The sequence below is a fragment of the Sminthopsis crassicaudata genome, chromosome 3 (genome assembly GCF_048593235.1).
Source record: "Sminthopsis crassicaudata isolate SCR6 chromosome 3, ASM4859323v1, whole genome shotgun sequence".
NCBI lineage: Eukaryota > Metazoa > Chordata > Mammalia > Dasyuromorphia > Dasyuridae > Sminthopsis > Sminthopsis crassicaudata.
In genome coordinates, this window is record NC_133619.1 from 644,691,731 (window position 1) to 644,711,751 (window position 20,021).

General features: G+C 41.2%; 1 protein-coding gene across 1 annotated transcript; it reads right to left on the reverse strand.

The window, feature by feature from the left end:
- Positions 1 to 36: 36 nt before the first annotated feature.
- Positions 37 to 16,234, reverse strand: LOC141564953 (uncharacterized). Its single transcript, XM_074307834.1, has 4 exons — positions 16,036 to 16,234; positions 5,761 to 5,887; positions 4,770 to 4,838; positions 37 to 2,072 (listed from the first exon to the last, which is right to left on the reverse strand). The coding sequence occupies exons 1-4, from the start codon at positions 16,039 to 16,041 to the stop codon at positions 724 to 726; spliced, it is 1,551 nt and encodes a 516-aa protein (XP_074163935.1). The 5' UTR covers positions 16,042 to 16,234; the 3' UTR covers positions 37 to 723.
- Between the last annotated feature and the right edge of the window lie 3,787 nt (positions 16,235 to 20,021).

A 20,021-nucleotide genomic window follows, 5' to 3' on the forward strand; every position in this document is an offset into this window, starting at 1 on the left:
TAAAAACAATTTAAAATCAAATTTTAAAATCTCTTATTCATTATTGATTGAGAAAAGAAATTAAAACAATTAGTTTCCCCCATTATAAAGACCCTTCTTTGGACACCAATCTTGGAATTTCAGAGAAATAAATCTATCTTCTGACCTATATATACAGTATAAAATTGCAATGTCTAATGAGATCTGTGCTGTAAGAAGAGGCCTTCCCTCATTCATTATAGTTACATTTCATCTGCAGCAAGATTTCTATACAAAGGATGAGATCCAGGTGAAAGCCTTTCGGCAAATACATTTTTAATAATGTTTCTTTCCAGTGTCAATATTGTGTTTTATAGTGACCCTTATCTTCCAGATAAGGGCAAGTCCTCATTCAGCACATTTGTAAGTCTCTCCACTCAGTATCCTCAGATAAAAACTCAGAGATGAACTTGGGCTAAAGACTTTCCTGTTCGAAGTTCACAGATTTGTTCCCAAGCAGAAAATCCCTGCTGACTGACAAGCTTTGACCTACATCTTTATGCTTTTATCTATGATTTCAATCAACTAGGAATTTTCTGGAGGCAATTCAGGGTTGAAGTGAGCCTGAATGTTTTTCCACATGGATTATATGAATGAGGTTTTACATCTAGTATGGATCTCCCAAGTCTAGTCAGGAACTAGTATCTATAAAACTTTACCATGTTCCAGACACTCAAAAGTTTTTCTCTAATGTTCACTCTGTTGTTAAGCAACATTTGAGCTTTGTCTGAAGGTTTCCACATGAGGTTTTTGTCCAATGTGGATTTTCTCATGTTTACCAAGACTATTGCGCCGTGTAAAAGCCTTTCCACAGTCATTACATTCATAAGGCTTCTCTCCAGTGTGGATTCTCTGATGGATAGCAAGACTGGAGCGATATGTGAAAGTCTTTCCACATTCATTACATTCATAAGGCTTCTCTCCAGTGTGGATTCTCTGATGGACAGCAAGATGGGAGCGATATATGAAAGTCTTTCTACATTCATTACATTCATATGGCTTCTCTCCAGTGTGGCTTCTCTGATGTGCATCAAGGTAGGAGTGATATGTGAAAGCCTTTCCACATTCATTACATTTATAAGGCTTCTCTCCAGTGTGGATTCTCTGATGTTTAGCAAGACTGGAGCAGTGTGTGAAAGCCTTTCCACATTCATTACATTTATAAGGCTTCTCTCCAGTGTGGATTCGCTGATGTTTAGCAAGACTGGAACAGTGTGTGAAAGTCTTTCCACATTCATTACATTCATAAGGCTTTTGTCCAGAGTGCATTCTCTGATGGCTAGCAAGATTGGAGTGACATTTGAAAGTCTTTCCACATTCATTACATTCATAAGGCTTCTCTCCAGTGTGGATTCTCTGATGTTCAAGAAGACTGTAACTCCGTATGAAAGTCTTTCCACATTGATTACATTCATAAGGCTTCTCTCCAGTGTGAATTCTCTGATGTTCAAGAAGACTGGAGCTCTGAATGAAAGCCTTTCCACATTCATTACATTCATAAGGCTTCTCTCCAGTGTGGATTCTCTGATGTGCATCAAGGTAGTAGCGCTTTGTGAAAGCCTTTCCACATTGCTTACATTCATAAGGCTTGTCTCCAGTGTGGATTCTCTGATGTTGAGCCAATTTGGAATAATATTGGAAATCCTTTCCACATCGATTACATATATAAGATTGTTTTTCTGTGTGAATTATCTCATGTTTAGCAGGAGCAGATTGCTCTCTCAAAGTCTTCCCATGTTTCTTACATTCATAAGGTTTCTCTCCAGCATGGATTCTCTGATGGTTGGCAAGGGAAGAGAGGACAAGAAAAGGTTTATCACATTCATGACACTCAGGTGGTTTCTCTTCAATGTGTACATGCTTATCTTTAGCAACACTGGGACTCTTTCTTAAAGCTTTTTTGTGTGTATTCCATTCACAATGTTCCTCTCCAATGTGGTTTCTTTTGTGCTCACCAAGAACAGCCCTGTATTCACGATATTGAAAAAGGTCTTTCCATGAGATCATTTTCAGATTTGCACTCATCTCCTTCATATCAAACTGTGCATCTGCATCTGAAAGAAACAAACATATACATGTATAAATATATCCTTTAATGTTGGCAGATAATAAAATCATGGACATTTAATTTCTTCAGGCAAAAATATTTCAAACTGAAATGGACAGATTCAATCATTTTTAAATGTGATTAGCTCACACCAATAAAGTTATTCAATTAACACAGAGTTCCATACACAATACAATGACATTGGACCCCCACAATAAAGCTGAGACAAAGGCAAGGTAAAAGTTCTCATAATGTAGAAACCAGGCTATGAGCTCTGAATGGCTGAGTAACCTGATCCAAATCCCTGAAGCAGAGATTAGAATTTGCAGCTGGAAACTGAGGCTTCTCAATCTACTGCATTAGACAGATGTTCTCATTTTATTTTCCATCCTTTCCTTCAAATTCAAACTCAGGCACAGACTAGCTCTGCATTCCTAGGAAAGTGCTTCTTAGCCTCAGTTTTCCTATATAGTGAAGGTAATAATTGTAACCATTTCCCAGGTTGTTGTGAGCATGAAATGAGATAATAGTTATAAAACTCTTGGCATGCAGTAGGCACCATATGCTTGTTAACTACTATCATTGTCACTATGATTTTGATTCTCCCCATCTCAATGCTTCCTTCCTTCATAAACTTCCCTTCCTCTCTCTCTTTATATACATATGTCTGTTGAACATAATGCATTTCCATATAAAACACTTTCCTTTGCCTAAATTTGCTAAGAATAAGTTTCATAAATTGCTGTTTATTCTCAAACTGTCTCCAAGTTTATATGCTGGATTTACAACTTCTTGACAGTTTCTCTTTGTATACCCAGGGCTCAATGCAATGCATAGAACAGAACAGGTGCTTAATCTATGTTTATTGGTTGGTTGACATTACCCAGGGCTGATCACATGTCCTAACCCCACTTCAGTGCTTGCATGCTGGTCCCTCTGAGGGGACAAATCTCTGTTTCTATTTCTGTCTCTTTCCTGCTCCCTCTCACCTATGAACAAATCTCATAGTGAAGATTAACAAGAGCTGAGGGCTCCTGATGCTGTTATGGAATAACCAGGAGTCTTTCCCTCTAACCTGAGGGAAGTTGTCAGTTATGTAGTGACTTGGATTTAAGTGAGGGAGGTGTCCAACGTCATCGGCCTCACTTCCCCCCACAGAGCCATCTGCATCCAGTGGCCAGTTATAGATCAGGATTACTGCAGATCGCTCTGGATGCAGAGGAGACCTGGGTCTTCTTAAGGTAAGGTCTCCCAACAGGTCACCTGTGATTGAGGCTGCACCCATACAATGATTAATGCTAAGCAGTAATGGAGGCAAAGAATCTCCTCTCTCACCTAGGCCTAAAAAATCTCAATAAATAAAAATGAATGAGCGACTCTCGGAAGAACCTCAGGGTTTCTGGCCAAAGCAGAAATGATTGTGATTTACACTCAATCTGAGTGTATCAGGACCCAAACAAAAACCAAATGGAGTTTAGCAAGGGACCTATGGGTGGTCACTGAGAATCAGACTGATTTTGATTTAAAGTTTTTAAGAAAGGAATCAAGGCACAGTGGATAGAACACCAGCCCTGAAATCAAGAGGACCAGAGTTCACATCTGGTCTCAGACACATAATACTTTTTAGCTGTGTGTCTTTGGACAAGTCACTTAACCCCAATTGCCTCAGCAAAAAAAAGAAGAAAAAAAGAAAGAAAAGAAAGAGTATCTATAGGTAAGGGTATATGATATCCTAAGTGGACAGAGGGATAGAAGGAAAGAAGAAAAAAAGGAAATAGGCAAGAAAGGAAGAAGAGAGGAGAGGGAGAGAGAAGGGAGGAAGGGTGGGAAGGAGGCAAGAAGGGAGTCTTCCAATTGATGGATTCCAGCCTGTGGCCAGCTTTACTCAGAGGTTGTTGCTTTTCCTATATAGATCTGTGCTTAACTGTGTGGAGAGTTGGAAGAGGATGAAGGGGGAGGGAGGAGGGGAGAATAAAGTAAAAAGTGCACAACAGAGAAAAGAAGAAAATCTATAAGGAAGCAAAAAGCAGTGGAAAGCTCTAACTACAATATCTTTCATTTATGGTTTATAGAAATTTATTATTACATATATTGAATCCTCCCTTATGTTCTGTTGAACATAAAACATTTTTAGAAATTGTTCTTTTGGGGTAGCTAGGTGGCGCAGTGGATAGAGCACCAGCCTTGAATTCAGGAGGACTCGAGTTCAAATCTGGTCTCAGACACTTAACACTTACTAGCTGTGTGACCCTGGGCAAGTCACTTAACCCCAGCCTCAGGGGGGAAAAAAAAGAAATTGTTCTTTTCTGTCTTTTCCTATTTCATTTTTAGTTTTAAATAAATGTAAAAAAAAAAAAAAAAAGTAAAAATAAATGCCTTTAGGCTTAAGGAAGGCCTAATAATAGTCATATTAGATAGCCTGAGCCCTCTTTCTTTGTAGATAGTTGGACATCCCAAAATTTCAAACAAATATTTCCACTAGGGTCATTGATTCTTTATTAAAAGGGACCTGAAAGGCCATGGAGTCCAACCCCCCCATCTTATAGATGAAGAGACTGAGGATCAGAGGTTCAGTGAGGTGCTCAGGATCTCACTACCATAAGAGTCTGAAAAGGGATTCTAAGCCAGTTTCTCACCCCCAGACCCCTCACATGAAGAAGCCTCCTGGGATAACAGTCTGTACCCCAGCTTCCAACTCACTCACCAGGACAGGAGTTCCTCAGGCCTCCTCTCTCCACATGGGAGATGAAATCTTCTCTGGGAACTGGAACTCCTGGGCAGGGGGAAGATAGTGGGTGTGAGTCTTGAAACTGGTCATTTATTCCTCATTGGAATAGGGCAGGGGTGCAACTCAAAGATGGCTTTCAGGGTGCTTATTGCCAGGGAAAGTGGGCAGAGGGGAAAGGAGGCCATGCAGGCAATCTAAAATCAGAAAATCCTGATTTTGCTGTCTCCTTCACAGCAGGATGGCTACATCTGACAGCCTCCATTTTCTGGACATTAGAGGCAGCTGGTAGCACAGAGAAGGGAGCACCAGACCTGTAGTCAGGAAACCCCAAGTTCAAATTTGGATTTAGGTATGTCCTGGGCAAGTAATTTCATCTTTTTGCTTCAGCTTCCAGACCTGTAAAATGGGGATAAAGATGGCACCCAAAATAAAGGGTTTTGGTGGGGATCAAGTGTGATAATGTGTATGAAGGAAGCTCTGAGCACAAGGTCTGGATCCCAGCAAATGTATGGAAAGACCTCCTCCCTTCTCTTTCTCTCCCTGTATCTGTATAGGACTTTGGGGGATGTATGAAGCAAGATCAAGGGCCCACTTGCTGTGCTGGGGAATGAGTTACACCAGGGGCAGTGAGATAAAAAAAAAATTTTTTTTAACCAAAAAGAACATTGCAAAGACAAAGCTTCCCCCAAAGAAGAAGGGAATTCTTTCTCCTATTCCATGCTAAATGAAAAGGGGTAGGATTAATTTTTAGAAGATTTGCAGGCAAAACTGCTAGGTTCCCATCCTACAATGCAAAGACCACTCACAGAAGAACCAGGCAGCAGGAGGACCCTGTCTGTTGGGGAAAGGAGGCTGCCCTTGGGCCTTTCTAAGAACTGATAAAAGGCTGGAACTCTGCACCCCAGGGAGGGGATGGTGACACTCCTGTTGATGGCAGTTCTAGAGTTCTAAGGGAAGTGCTCCTTACCCAGGGAGAGCAAGTTTTCGGCATTCTCCAGCATGACCTCCTTGTGCAGCTCTTTCTGATCCGGGTCCAACAGACCCCACTCTTCCGGGCTGAAGTCCACAGCCACATCCTTGAAGGTCACCAACTCCTAAAACACCAACACCCACAGGACTTAAAGAGTTGAAGCATGCTTCATAACTGACCTAATTGAATGCTTCTCAATTTACAAAAGGGACTTGAAGCATGGAGGAGGGATCTGCTCAAAGGTGACAGCCCCTACAGGATTCAGAGCCAGCACTGAAAGCAAAGTCCCCCAAAGACCGGTGGAATATAGAGAAACACATCTTATATTTTCAGTTGGAATAAAATTGAAAAATGTCTTACTAGGAAATGGTAGTGTTTGGGATGAAGAGATCTACCCAAATTGACTACTCAAAGATCACTCATAAAAAGCAGAATTATTTATTAGAATGTTGAGAAGCGGACCCCATCATGATCTGTGAGCCAAATTTCACAGCAGGAGAGAGCCACTCCCTTGAAAATGCTCACAGTTTTTATATATTTCAGACAAAGAACCCCCAAAATCCTACCCTCTTTATGGTGTGATTGGTCACATAAGTCTGTATTCCCCTATTTGGTCAGTGGAATGTAGTAGACAAGGTTATATATGGCCTCTTCGGCCACCCCTTCTTTGGACAATGGAATATAGTCCAGGCTTTATCTAAAATCACATGATTTCTCAACTGAGGCCTTTAAGGCTTTAGCTAACAGTCTCTGATCAATATGTGCTTGATCTGTAAGTTCTTCACCTTTTTCCCACACAGTAGTTTCTGTGAAATCAGAAGTTATAGTTTCTATGAGAGAGAGATGAGGATTTTTGAAGGTGAAATCAGATAGTGCTATATTAAGAAAATGGCATGAAGTGTTTGTGTGAAGCTAGCAAGTATTATGTAGAGCTAAAACATTTCCATGATCACTGAGAAGAAAAAAAGACTGTGAATTGTCCAAGCCAGAAATTAAGTATTATCCAGATGAAAACACTATCCTTCCCCACCAAGAATATTTTATTTTTCCAAATGCAAGTACAGATAGTTTTCAACATTCATTTTTTGTAAGATTTTGTGTTCCAGATTTCAGAATCACACACTTTAAAATGAATCTGGCCCAATGGTCATCAATTTACAAAAGCAAACTGAAGCAGAAAGAAGGGATTTACGAAAAGGTCACATCCTGTATGAGAACATTTGGAAGCACAGTCATGCAAAGGCTTCCCACCTACACTGTACACAGCTGGCATGGATATAGCTGCCAACATGTTGCTTCCATGTTATAATGGAAGCTTCTTGAGGGCAGGGACTGATTTTTCCTCCTTTGCATCTCCTCTATATTCCCACAGAGCCTCTTCCCTTTCTAAATGCCTGTTGTTTTGACCCAAGCAATAGTGAAGGGATAGAAAAGCTTGGGATGAGCTGAGTATGATGGAGTTATTCTAGAAGTACCTAATTGCAGCTTTGGGGCATAGAGGGGTCTCAAGAGATAAAGAAAATAAAATGGAATAAAAGAAAACCTACCAGAAAGCCAGAAAATGCTGGACAATTCCTCAACAATGTGTAGCATTTGTTATGTAGGTTTATTTTATATGGAATCTGCTCTTATGTTCTGCTGGTTACCTGATTTTTTTTTCTTCTCTTATTTTGTATTTAAGGTTAATGTAAGTTATAATAGGGCCACTAGATGGTGTAATGGAGGGAGCATTATCTCTGAATAAAAAGAACCTGAATTCAAATTTGAACTTAGACACTTAATACTTTCTAGCTGTGTGACCCTCTCTGGCTGCAGGTTTCCTGGTTGAGCCAGGCTTTGGTCCTCTGCAGGCTATTGGGGCAGGATGATTACAGTGGAACAGATATCTTTCCCTTCTTTTTCTGAACAGGAGGCTAGCCTAGAGCAATTTAGAGATTGTGAGGCTCTAGGTGATTTACTGAGCCTCTGGCCCTGCCCTTAGGGCAGAGACCCCAACCAACAGAGTGAGGGAGGTTGAAGGGAGAGCAAATTGGAAAATGAAAATGGTGGAGTCAAGATGGGAGGGAAAAGGCAAGATATTGCCTGAACTCCCTGCAGATTCCTATGAAATAACTTGCAATTATGAGTGGAGTGACAGAACCTACAAAACTATGTGGAGAAACAATTTTCTAGCCTTAGATAATTTAGAAGGGCTTCAACAAAGATCTGTCTCACTTGAGTAAAAGGGAAATATAGCCCCAGCACAGATCAACAGCCCAGCCCCAGTGGTGTTTGGCACAGCATGTGAATAACCAGTTCCAGAGCCCTTGGCACAACTGGCAAGGAGCCAGCTCCTGAGGCTCTGTCTGGGAAGCAGGAAGTTAGTAACTGTTAGGTTCTTACTAAGTGCTAATGAGATAATGAGATATTAGGTTCTTACTAAGTGCTAAGTCGGTACTTAACAATTCTCTAGTTCCGGCCTTTGGGGGGAATTTTACCCCTTTGAACTCCTGGGGAGGAGCTTACATGTTTAAGAGGAGCAAGTTCATTGGTTGAAGTATTTTTTCCCAGAAGTCCCTGAGTTATTCCATGCCCATTCTCTGGGAGGATAAAAGAAGCAACAGTGAGCAAAGGGGAGAAGTCTCTACTCTAGGTCAGAGTTGGCGGCTCTCTGAGAGATTGAGTTGAGACAGCAGATCTCCTCCCAGAGAGTGATCGGCAGTTTCTGGAGACAACAGAACATTATAAGTAACCAAGTTTCTGGCCCCAGTGCAAAATGGTTGGGACAGTGTCATCTGCTCAGGAGAAGAGCTCAACCTTAAAGGCCATAGTATAGCCTGGGAAATGAGAAAAAAAAATAAAATAAAAATAAAAAAATAATAAAAAACCTCTGACAATAGAAAATTATTATGGTCAAAGGGAAGGTCAAAAGACAAACTGGGAAGAAGGCAAGATCAAGATGCCTCCAATGCAAAGTTTGAAAGAGAAATATGAATTGGTCACAAGTCCAAAAAGTCCTCCTGGAGGAGCACCAAAAGGATTTTGAAAATCCAATAAAAAAAAGTAGAATAAAAATTAGGAAAAGAAATGAGAGTGGAACTAGAAAATCATGGGGGAACAAAGAGTTACTAGTTTGGTTTAAGGAAAGCACAAAAATCCACTAAAGCAAACAACTTCTTTAAAAGAATTGGCCAAATGAAAAAGAAAGTACATGAAAGAAAATAATTCACTAAAAATTTGGAAGCTAATATAAATAAAATATATATGGAAAAAATCCACTGATCACCTACTGAAAGAGATCCCGAAATGAAAACTCCAAGAAATGTTGGTAGCCAAATTGCAGAACTCCCAGTCAAAAAAAGTATTTAGAAGTAGCCAGAACCAACTCATATATTGTTCAGGCACAGTCAGGATTGCAATATGATATTTCAAAAGGCAAAGAAGCATGGACTACAGCCAAAAAATAACTACCCAACAAAACTAAACATCTTCTTGTGTAAGGGCCCTTTAAATGGGTGGCGCCACAGCGCAACAGGAGATTGAGTATCCCAGGAAGTATTCTCTGTGGATATTAGGAATGCCCTGTAGATGGGATCTTGGCCACATTGAGATAGCTTCGTAATAGGTGACTCTCTCACTGATTGACTGTGTGTGTGACCTCACAGGCCCTTTATAAGCCTACTGCAGACAGCAGTCACTCTCTTTAACCTGGCGCTCTTTAACCTGGCTCCCTAATCTGGGGTAGCTGAGCCAAGCTGATGGAGCCGTGAGAGATAAGAAGTTAACAAGTCAGGGCATCAAGTCAGGGCATTATGTGAGTAGGTATAATAAAGGCTTTTAAGATTACATGTGGCTGTTCTTGAGTGTGCTACCGGTTATTAAACTATAGATTCAAGAGATCATGGCCAGAGACCTTTGAAGGCCTCAGAGGCGGCGAGCCGGGTAGAGTTGACACTGCAAAGGTCAGTGGTCAAAGGTACTCTATTGGGCCTAGGACAGACTAGTAATTGTAACTACCAGGAGTGCATGTTACAATCTTGGGGGGGGGGGGGGAAACACAACAAAAAAAAAGGAATTTTCAAATATTCTTGATGAAAAGACTAGAGCAGAACAGAGAATTCAAATTTTCAAATAAAAGACTCAAGAGTAGCATAAAAAAGTAAAGAGGAAAGAAAAAGAAATAACTAAGTTAACAAGACTAAACTGTTTATGTATCTATGTGAGATAATACTTGTAACTCTAGTTAAGAACTGAATTTCTCCTGGCTTGTTCTTTGGCCTTTGTTCTCTAAGAGGACTTAGATATTAGGAAGGGGAAGCCAAGATTGGGAAGTTAGTTAATTGCATTAGGACAAGGGAGAAGAGTCTGGTGAGGTGCAAAGTCGCCAGCCTCACCTCCTCCTCCAGAGCCACCTGGCTCCAGTGGCCAGATATAGATCAGGATGACTGGAGATGACCCTGGAAACAGTGGAGACCTTGGCCCACAGAGGAATTAAAGCTAGGAAAGGAATGAAGACAGAAATGGCTTCTTTTACCTTGTCAAAAACAACAAACTGGGGAAAAGTCCCCAGAGATATTGGCCATAGGGGCAGTCAAGAGTATATATAGATAGAAGGGACAGAGAATAAGATGACTTTGATGGAAAGGTATAAAATTGAAAATGGGCTCAAAATTTTTACTCCTACTCTTTGGACTCCCTTCCTCTCCTCCATCTTCCTACAGACCCTAGAGGCAAGAGAAATTTAAGGCCCTAGATGGGATGAGAGTGTGTAGAACCTCAATGTCCCCTGAGTCAGAAATCTCCCTGCCAGTGATATTGGTCCTCCCAGCATCCCTTCTCCCCAGCAGACATATTGTCTAGACAGTAAACTGAGTGAGGGATCCAGTACAAAAGCTAAAGCCTCTGAGATGGAGCCTACAGAGAAAGACAAGAGGAAGCCTAAGACAGGAAAATAATCTAGTCTGGGATTTAGCTCCCTGGACCTGTGGTGAGGGAGGAAGGCAGGGAGCTGGGAAGCCTGGGTAAAAAAGAAGAATTTTAAGTGTCCATAAGTGATTTAGGAGGGTAGCTGAATCAGAAAAACAGGCTGTTGTGTCCTAAAATGTAACTGGAAGATGGGGTAATGTAACTAAGACTCTTGCATTGATTTTAGGCTTAGAATCCTGAAAGGGAATGTAGAAACAGTGAGCCACTTGCCTGGGAAGGAGCCCAAGATGTGTGGGTCCAGGAAAGTTGCCCCAGGAAACAGCTTCAGTTCCTACAACCAAGGAAGGTTCCTGAGGGCAGAAAGGCAGACCCTGTGGAACCTCATTAGAAATTAGGTTTGAAGGCAGAATAATAAATTCACTAAAAAAGAGCTGGAGGCAGAAAGAGACCACTGTGATCCAGAAGGGGAGGCTGAAAGTGCAACTCCTGAGTTACTATAGGGAAAGTCTGATCTTTGGGCAAATATGACCCAATGGAAAGCTTGAGGAAGAGGGAAACACTGGATATTTGGGAACCTGAAAAAGAGGTAACAGCCAAGAATTCATCAAATAGCCCGACATGGAAGGAAGTTGTACCGATAGATGTGGAGGACACTAGTCATCAGAGCAGAAAAGAACTGTGAAGAGTCCTGTCTCAGACGTTCATGGGACTTATCCCAGTAGAGATGTGTTGCACTAAGTAGAAAATGGCAGAGTCAAGAAAATGCCCACAGATCTCCATTCCAAGCCTTCTTGCTTCCCATTAATCTATTCCAGGAATGTCCTCTGAGGCTTAAGAGCCCCTAGCAGCCTAGTCCCTAAAGTCTGGAGGGTGGGTCCTCACTCCCGAAATCATCCAGGGTGATGACCTCTGAATGCTGCCTGCCTCCCCACCCCCAGGCCTGCCCATCATCACATGGCCAGTAGCCACTGGAATGGCTCTTCTCCATCCCTAGACTCCTCTCAGGCTTCCAAACTCCACCCTAGGACTCTTATTTCATCTGGTCACTTACCCACCAGGCTGCCCATCTTATCTCCCATGAACTCCTCCTCCCCCGTGCTCCCATCATCTCATGTTTTGTTGCAGGAAGGATTTAGGACTTTTATCTTGCCACAGGACTTGGCAGAGCACTGCCTCCCTTACATCCCATGCAAACACAACTCAAGACATCTCCCTTTTACCTGTGGTCCTCTTCTAGAACAAAACATCATCATGAACAGAAACTTCTTAGATTCAGAAAAATGAAAACTCCTTTTAGAGGCCTTCCCACAGTGTAACCATTGTAATTTTCATGTTATTTGATTTTATATTGTAGTTGGAATTAATATTTTATATTATATTCCTAATAAATATACTAATAATTTAGATTTCTCGGAGCTCCCTTTCCTGGGTTAGGAGGCAGGACTCACAATGCAGGGTAAAATTATCAAATATCCTGATAATGTATATTCTTATGCTGTACTGTGCTTCTGTACAATAAGTGAATTGAAAACTACAGAAAACTTATCACAGAACTCTGTGCTTTAAAGAAGGGGTAGTCACAACCCACAAAATTTGAAATAATCCAAGAACTGTTGTATCCTCTTCCATTGGGAAACCAGTCAAACTCAGGGTATGACTGTAGTGTAACTCACTTTCCCCGACCATTCCTACTTAGGATTTCTGTATAAAACCTCTACCTCTGATGCTGAATGAAAGGGGTTTTAAAAAAAGGTAAATAACAATTTCCACCTACAACAAGTTCACAAACTAATGGGAGAAACAAGCAAAGAAATAACTTGCAAACAAGCTACAGGCAAGATAAATAGGATATCACTGAAAAGAGGGAAACACTGGAATCAAGAGTGCTTATGAATAAAGTGAACTGTTAAAGCTATCTCACAAGGTGAGTGAAGATTGGCTACACCCCAGGCCCAAGTTTCTTTCTCTAGAGATCAACAGTTTTAAAAAGATTGGGATCATATTACCCTTTTCTTGTGGGACTAAGTTAAGGCTACCTTGCCATTAAAATTCTCATGTAAGGTAATTTAATCCTAAAAGATTAAAGATGTGATTGGGTTAGAAATTTTTCCTTATTTATGACTTAGAATGTGAGTTCATTTCTGCTGACTAATCAGGGCAAAGGTCCAACCTATAGGGAGTGTTTCCCCAGACCCCTTATGTAGTTATTGCCTGTTTACTGTTCATTGCCTCTCTTCATGGCCAGACCACTCAGGGTCAAATCTCCCAAGCCCTGTCAAATTGGAACTGCTTTGTTTTCTACCTTAAGCTGCCTCTGATTTATTGAAGTCAGTGGTTTCTGCTCCACACAGTTAAAGGTTTCCCATGGAAAGAAAGCTTTCAGTAGGAAAATGAAGGTAACTGGGAGGCACAAATGAGGGAGATAACATTGCCAGAGAATTGCCAGCGACATTTCTTGAAGGGGAGAGTTAGGGTATCATTTTCCTGGAATAGCAAGGAAGCCATTGTCATGAGATCCCAAAGAACTAAGGTATAAGAATCTGCCCATAATCAGTGAGGAATAGAAAGTGTTCACATTTGCAGGTTGGTTAGAATATCCCTGATCATTGAGTCCAGGAAAATTGGATCTTCAGGAAAATCACCTTGCTGGCTAAATGAAGGATGCATTGGAGTCAGATAATCTGGAATCAGGCCAACCCACAAGCAGGCTGCTGCAATACTCCAAGGGTGAGGTGACAAGGAGCTACAGCAAGAAGGTGGAAACATCAGTAGAGAGAAGATGGATGGCAGAAATGTTGCAGGATTGGCATGATGTAAGTGGGGTAAGAAACAGGATTCATGGAGGACATCTTGGTTGTGAGCCTGAGAGACAGAGAGTAGTGGGGCAATAAATAAATATCAAAAAAGAGAGAAAAAAAAAAAAGAAAAATAGAATTGAAGTAAAGGAATTAAGTGACATTGTGAGACACCAAAAAAAATAATTAAACTAGGAAAAAATATGAAAGAATCTTAAACATCTTATTAGAAAACCTGGAGAATAGATCAAGGACAGACAATATAAGGATTGTTAGAATACCCAAAAGTTGTTATTTTTAAGAGACTATGAATACAATAGTACAAGAAATTATGAAAGATTATTACCCTGAAGTTTTAGAACAAGAGGATAAAAGTGGAGAGAGAGAAAAAAATCTACTATTCACCAGCTGATGAGACCACAGGAGAAAGCCTTTCAAGAATATCCTAGCAAAATGTCAAAATTCCCAAGTTAAGAAGGAAATATTACAATCCAACTGCAGAAATTATCTGGAATTCACAAAACCCAGCAGTTCCAACTCTAAAAGACCATAGGTTTGGTTACATTTTCAAGGAACAAAAGAACTGGATTTGCCTCCTGAATAATTTACCCAGAATAATTAACCCCAGAATTCTGGAATAGAATATGGAATGAGGGGAAAAATAGGCATTTGACAAACTGAAAAACTTTCATTCATTTCTAAGAAAAAGACTAGGACTCAGTGGGAAATTTAATATAAAAAATCCAGAAAAAAAGGAAAACATTAAAGACTAATTCGAAGGCACTCATTAAGGCCAATTATTTACTTATATATGAGAAAATGTTATCAGTATAAATTGTAGATAGTTTCAAAGGTTAGAAATGAATTGTGTAGGATGGGGTAGGAAAGGGTAAAAGGAAACAATTATGAAAAATGGGCAAGAGGAAGAACTAGAACTGAGAAAGCAGGTGGGGTGAGGGGGGTGGTGGAGAGCTGGTAACATTGTAACCTTCCTCTCTGAATTGTGAGGAAACAATGTATGCATCGGGAAGGATGTGGAAGCCTTGTGAATATATAATAAACGTTGGGGATGGAAGGATGGCTCTGGATGGAGGCACCAAGGGAAGCTGGGGAAGCCTGGGATCTGTTGGGGGTGGGGGGGAGTAAGATGAGGTTTGAGGGATGTAAAACAAGGTTCAGGGGCAGCTAGGTGGCGCAGTGAATAGAGCACTAGCCCTGAATTCAGGAGGACCCGAGTTCAAGTGTGACCTCAGACACTTAACACTTCCTAGCTGTATGACCCTGGCTAAGTCACTTAACCCCAGCCTCAGGAAAAAAAAAAACACAAAACAAACAAAACAAACAAACAAAAAAAAAACACAGGGGGCAGAAGGCCTGGGAAAGTTGAGCCCAGGTAAGATCTGGTTGGAAGAAATTCTGACACAGCTCAGGGAAGTTCAGGGGCACTGGAGGGGCAGAAGGCTGCGGGGGACACGGATCCTGGGAAAGCAGCATTACTGTGCCCTGAGGTCTTCCTAGGAGCTGGGAAAAATGTCTAGGACTCTCAGGTAGAGATTAGGCTTGGAGACCCTAAAGAAGTCAAGGCCTAGGGTCTGATCGGGAGGGCAGAACCACCACATGTGTAATCAGGATCAAGGAACAAGGCGGTACTCCTGACTCCTTATGGGCAAGGTCTGAAATTGGGAAAATGTGAATTGATGATAAATCCGGGGACAGTAACCTCTGTTGTTTAGGAAGAATTGGTATGTGAAAAACAAGGATGGTGGGAAGGGGAATGGATGTGGGGAGTTGGGGAGAGAAGGCTTGTTCAATAGTTCCCTATTTTCTGCTGATAGAGCAGCACGTTTCTGAGGTCAGATGATCCCCACATTAGCAAAGACAAAGGCAACTAGCAAGAGGAAGCCCTCCGGAATCACCAGGAGAAGCCAGACACTGGGGAACACACAATCCTGTCTGGGATGAATCCAGAGAAGAGACAGGGAAGCAGACGCTTCACTGCCTGAATCCAGGGCGAGTTCTGGGACAGGGAGGACGAACTCCGGGACTCTGAGGGTGTGTAAAAAGTCATCTTGTTCTGCGCCCCTTAGGACCCGTCCTCCTCCACTTAGGAAATGTGCACTCAGAGCACCAAGGCCACAGGCTGCCCCAGACAAATCTCCCCACGGACTAAAGGCGCAGGATCCACACGTTGAATCACAAAGTAACCGCGGGTTGGGTGGAAGCCATGGCGCCGCTGCAGCGCCCGGAACTCGACCCCAAGCTCAGCCGGCCCAGTCCATCCCCGGGACCACCGGACCGTGGCTTGGGGACCATCTGGGGACGTAAATGAGTTCGCCCCAAGATGGCGGGGGGGGGCGCTCCCCAAAACCCTCTAAAAAGGAGATCCGAACCCAGCCGTGACCAAGCGCCCAGCTCTAACCTGGCGGGGGCGGCAGGGATGCTCAGGGCCCCGGCCCTCCTCCTCTGGCCCCGCTCCGCGACCCACGCCCTCGCCTCAGTACCCCTCCCCACTTTCCACTGCGGTCTTGCTGCCGCCCCATTTCCCCTCCCCCAAAGAAGCAGGCGCGCCTACCCCCATTCCTGCCTTTCATAAACTGGTCATCCATTCACTTAGCACGGGAAGCTCCGTGGGAGAAGGCGCGGCCGGTAAGGAGCCATGCGGGTCAAACCACTTGGAAATGCAGGGGGAGCTGTAGATGGCGCCATCGCCTCCTGATTTCTTATGTCACTGTCCCGGCTGGAGTTCTCCAGCGCTTTCCCCCCACTTTGAGCTCCACCCCCCATTTCCCCCTCCTCCCGCCGCTCCTTCCCCAGCCTTCTTCTTGGGGCGCCCGGAAGGAAATGTTGGTCAAAGGCTGGAGAGGGGGTGATCCTGTCTGCCTCCCCGATTTGGGGACGTTCCTGCTCCGGAATAAATTAAAAAAAAAAAAAAAAAGGGACCAAGGAGACTGATTTGTTTTCAGTTACAAGATATTTTTGGGCCATAATACCGTTTGAGAAATTTGGAAAAAAAAAACAAAACAAAACAAAACAAAAAAACCTCCCCCGCAAAAGGAGCTGGTCGTGGCCAGGTTTTTTTTCGGAGTGGGAATATCAAAAGATGGGTTCAAATAGCGCCCTACCTCGTGTGTGAACACAGGGTGAGCAGGGAAGCTGGGAAGCGACAAGTGAGGAAAAAGAGCCCCCGTAAGAAATCCCCACCCGGTCCTGGATTTAGAGTGGAGTCCCTTGCCCACTCCCTCCTGCCCATATCCTTCCTACTGAGGCTCTCTAGCCCCGTCCCCCAGCTCTGATGTCTCTAGCCATGCTCCTCTTAACAGGGGTCTCTAACCCCACCATTCAGGTTGGGGTGTCTCTAGACTTACCTGAGATGGCATCCTAAATGAATTAGAAATATAAAACTACATAAATTCATTAGAAAGGAATTAGAAATTGAATAAGACCATGTAAGCTCTTGAAAATCTCAAAGACAACAGTATTACAATCAGCTAGGGTTATCTAGAAAATAATAAATGAGGTCATCTGTTAGGGAAAAATTAGGAGAATGAAGAGAAGGGTTATAGATAGTCTAGGATAAGAAAGAGAAAGAACAGAGGAGATATAGAAGCAGAAGAAGGAAAATTCTCTTTTGAAGATATTTAATCAGTCGATGGAGAGATTTAATCTTTTTTTTAAGGGACTTGCCCAGGGTCACACAGCCAGGAAGTGTTAAGTGTTTGAGGTCACATTTGAACTTGGGTCCTCCTGACTTCAGATCTAGTGCTCTGCTGTAGAGATTTATAGAAAGAGGAAAATTGAAGTAGTGAAGTTTGAAAGTAAAAGGGTTTGGAATTTTGAAATAAAAGCTTAAAGGAGGGATTTGATCTGTCAAGATTAGGTATTTCAATGATATAGTCAGTATAGTAATATATTTGTCACATGAAATTATTCAAAAGTAGAATACTAAAACTCTGCCCTTGAAAGGTCATTTAAAAAATATATTTTAAAACAAAACAAAAAAATCCTCACCACAAGTAGCTGCTATGAGGATAGGGGAGCTCAAAACCCAAAACACAGAAGACAATGACTAGACAATATCTACAAGGAAATACTCAAAGGAAAATGAAGATGGAACATATGTCCATAGCTAGATAAATAAGTAAAATTAGCAAAAAAAAAAAAAAATTACAAAAATCAAAGGGATAGATGAAAAAAGTAACTGAGTTACACACGAAAGTTGCATTATTTGTGAATAGACAATATTTTTTGGGGGGAAAAAAACCTCTTTTCAAAAAATTGCCCTAATGAAATTAAACTTATAATTCTGTGAGATAATGAATGATATTAAAGGAAATGAAAAGATCCCTTCTCCCCCCCCCAAAAAAAGGAAAAGGTGCAATATCTCATGGGGGAAAATCACAACTAGAAAAATAGATCAAGGACAAAAAAAATTTAAGAATCATTGGACAACCTGAACACTATGAACAATTTAAAATTAGTTAACTTATTTCAATAAATTATAAAGGAAAACTGCCTGAATACTTTAGAACAAGAAGATTGAGTAGAAATTGAAAGAATCCATGGTCACCTTCTGAACTAAACCTCAAAATCTAAATACACTAGAATGTTATAATTGAAATCCAGAACAGCCAGATTAAGGGGAAAATACTGCAAGCTGGCAGAAACAAAACAAAACAACAACAACAACAAAAATTGAAGTACCATGAAGCCACAGTCAGTATCATCCAGGATTAGCTGTCACTACTCTAAAGTAATAGAGAGTTGGGAATATGATGTCCTGGAAGGCAAAGGATCTAGGATTACAACCAAAAACAAGGTATGCTGCAAAATTAAATTTAATCCTATGGGTCAAAATATGGATATTCAATGAAATAGAGGATTTTAAGCTTTCCTGGATAAAAAATAAATAAATAAAGCAAAACCAGTGCCAAACAGAAAATTTTACATTCAAACACAGAATTCAAGAAAAGTATAAAAGAGCAAACATGAGTGATAAATCATGAGGCTAAAGACAAATTGCATAATTTCTTATAATACCAGAACATGATAGTAGATCCTGTGAGCCTCCATTCTATCCCCATTGGAATTCATGGGCCCCAAAATAGCCATTTACAAGAAAACTCATTGGGACAGAGCTCTGAGCCAATAAACCATTTCTTGAAGGGACCTGGCTTTCTTCAATGAATAGTACTTCAGATCTTCCTTCTGATCTGAGATGTTCCTTTTTCCAAGGCCTTAGTTTAAAGTGCTTGATACCCAACCAATACAGGTGAAGCAAACTGAAAATACTGTCTCATTGATGGGTAGACTTTGCCCTTAATTCTCCAGAAGGGTCTATACAAATACAGAATTCCATTAATAACAACTAGTCTAATGGGCAGACCTTGACAGACTTTTCAAGTTGTCCTGCCAAACTAATGAGCAGGCCCATAGACTGCCCTACCTGGCAAAATATCTACCTGGGCCAATGAAGTTGATCATGGTGCAGCATAGGGTCACTCATTGGCCAAATGCATATAGCCATCTCCCCAGGTTTGACAATAAGGGGCAAGATGAAGGACAGAGAGGAGATGAAATGGTTGGGCACCTTTTCATTTTGCTGAGTCAACTCTGTCACACTGGACTTTTCTCACTTTGCTAAAAATTTAGTTTAAAATATGTCTTCAGCTTTACAACATCAAATTGATATAGATGCTATATCAACAAGAATTGGATGTTTTAGAACAATCACTAAGAACAATAAGTAGGCATGTACAATTAGAAACTCTCTTTAATTGGGAATATGATTATCAGTATTCTTTTCTCTGGGTAACTCCTTATTCAAACTCTACCAATTTACCTATTAAACAAATATAGAACAAGCTACAGAGTGCATTCTGAAAATATTATATGGGAAATTAGTCAATTGTCTAAGATACAACATAAAGTAGCTGATTCTCAGATTGACGGTATTGCTTCTCATGATGTTGCAGTCAGATTGTTGAAATCATCTCAATCCTTTTAATAATGTATCAAGCTTGCTGTTACATTTTCTGCCTTGCATATGTTTTGTTACACTGTTTTCTAATACATGCTTGCCACTCCTAAGATAAATTTCAAGCATCCCTTCATTATCTCAAAAGGAACACAAGAAGAACAGGGAGAAGTTGAGGGCCAGCTCAGAGGTGGCAGAGGATAAAGACTGGCTTTACCACATCTTGGACTCCAGCTATCCTGATTTTCTATCAGGGTTCCCAATCCCACTTAAGAACAGTGTACAAGAATAGGAACTTTAATGAAGTAGTCAAAATAATTGATAATTAAATGAAAACAAATGCTGTAAATAATTTTTGATTGGAGCAATGCAAATGAAAACAACCTTGGGATATCACTTTACACCTATCAACTGGCTCAAATAAAGAGAAAAGCAACAAATGTTGGAGGGAATATGGGAAACATGGGACATTAATTCACCTTTGGTGGAATTGGGAACTTCTCCAACCATTTTGGAGAGCAAAATGGAATTAGGCCCAAAGAGTTATTAAACTGTCTCTATTCTTTGACTCATAAAATATCACT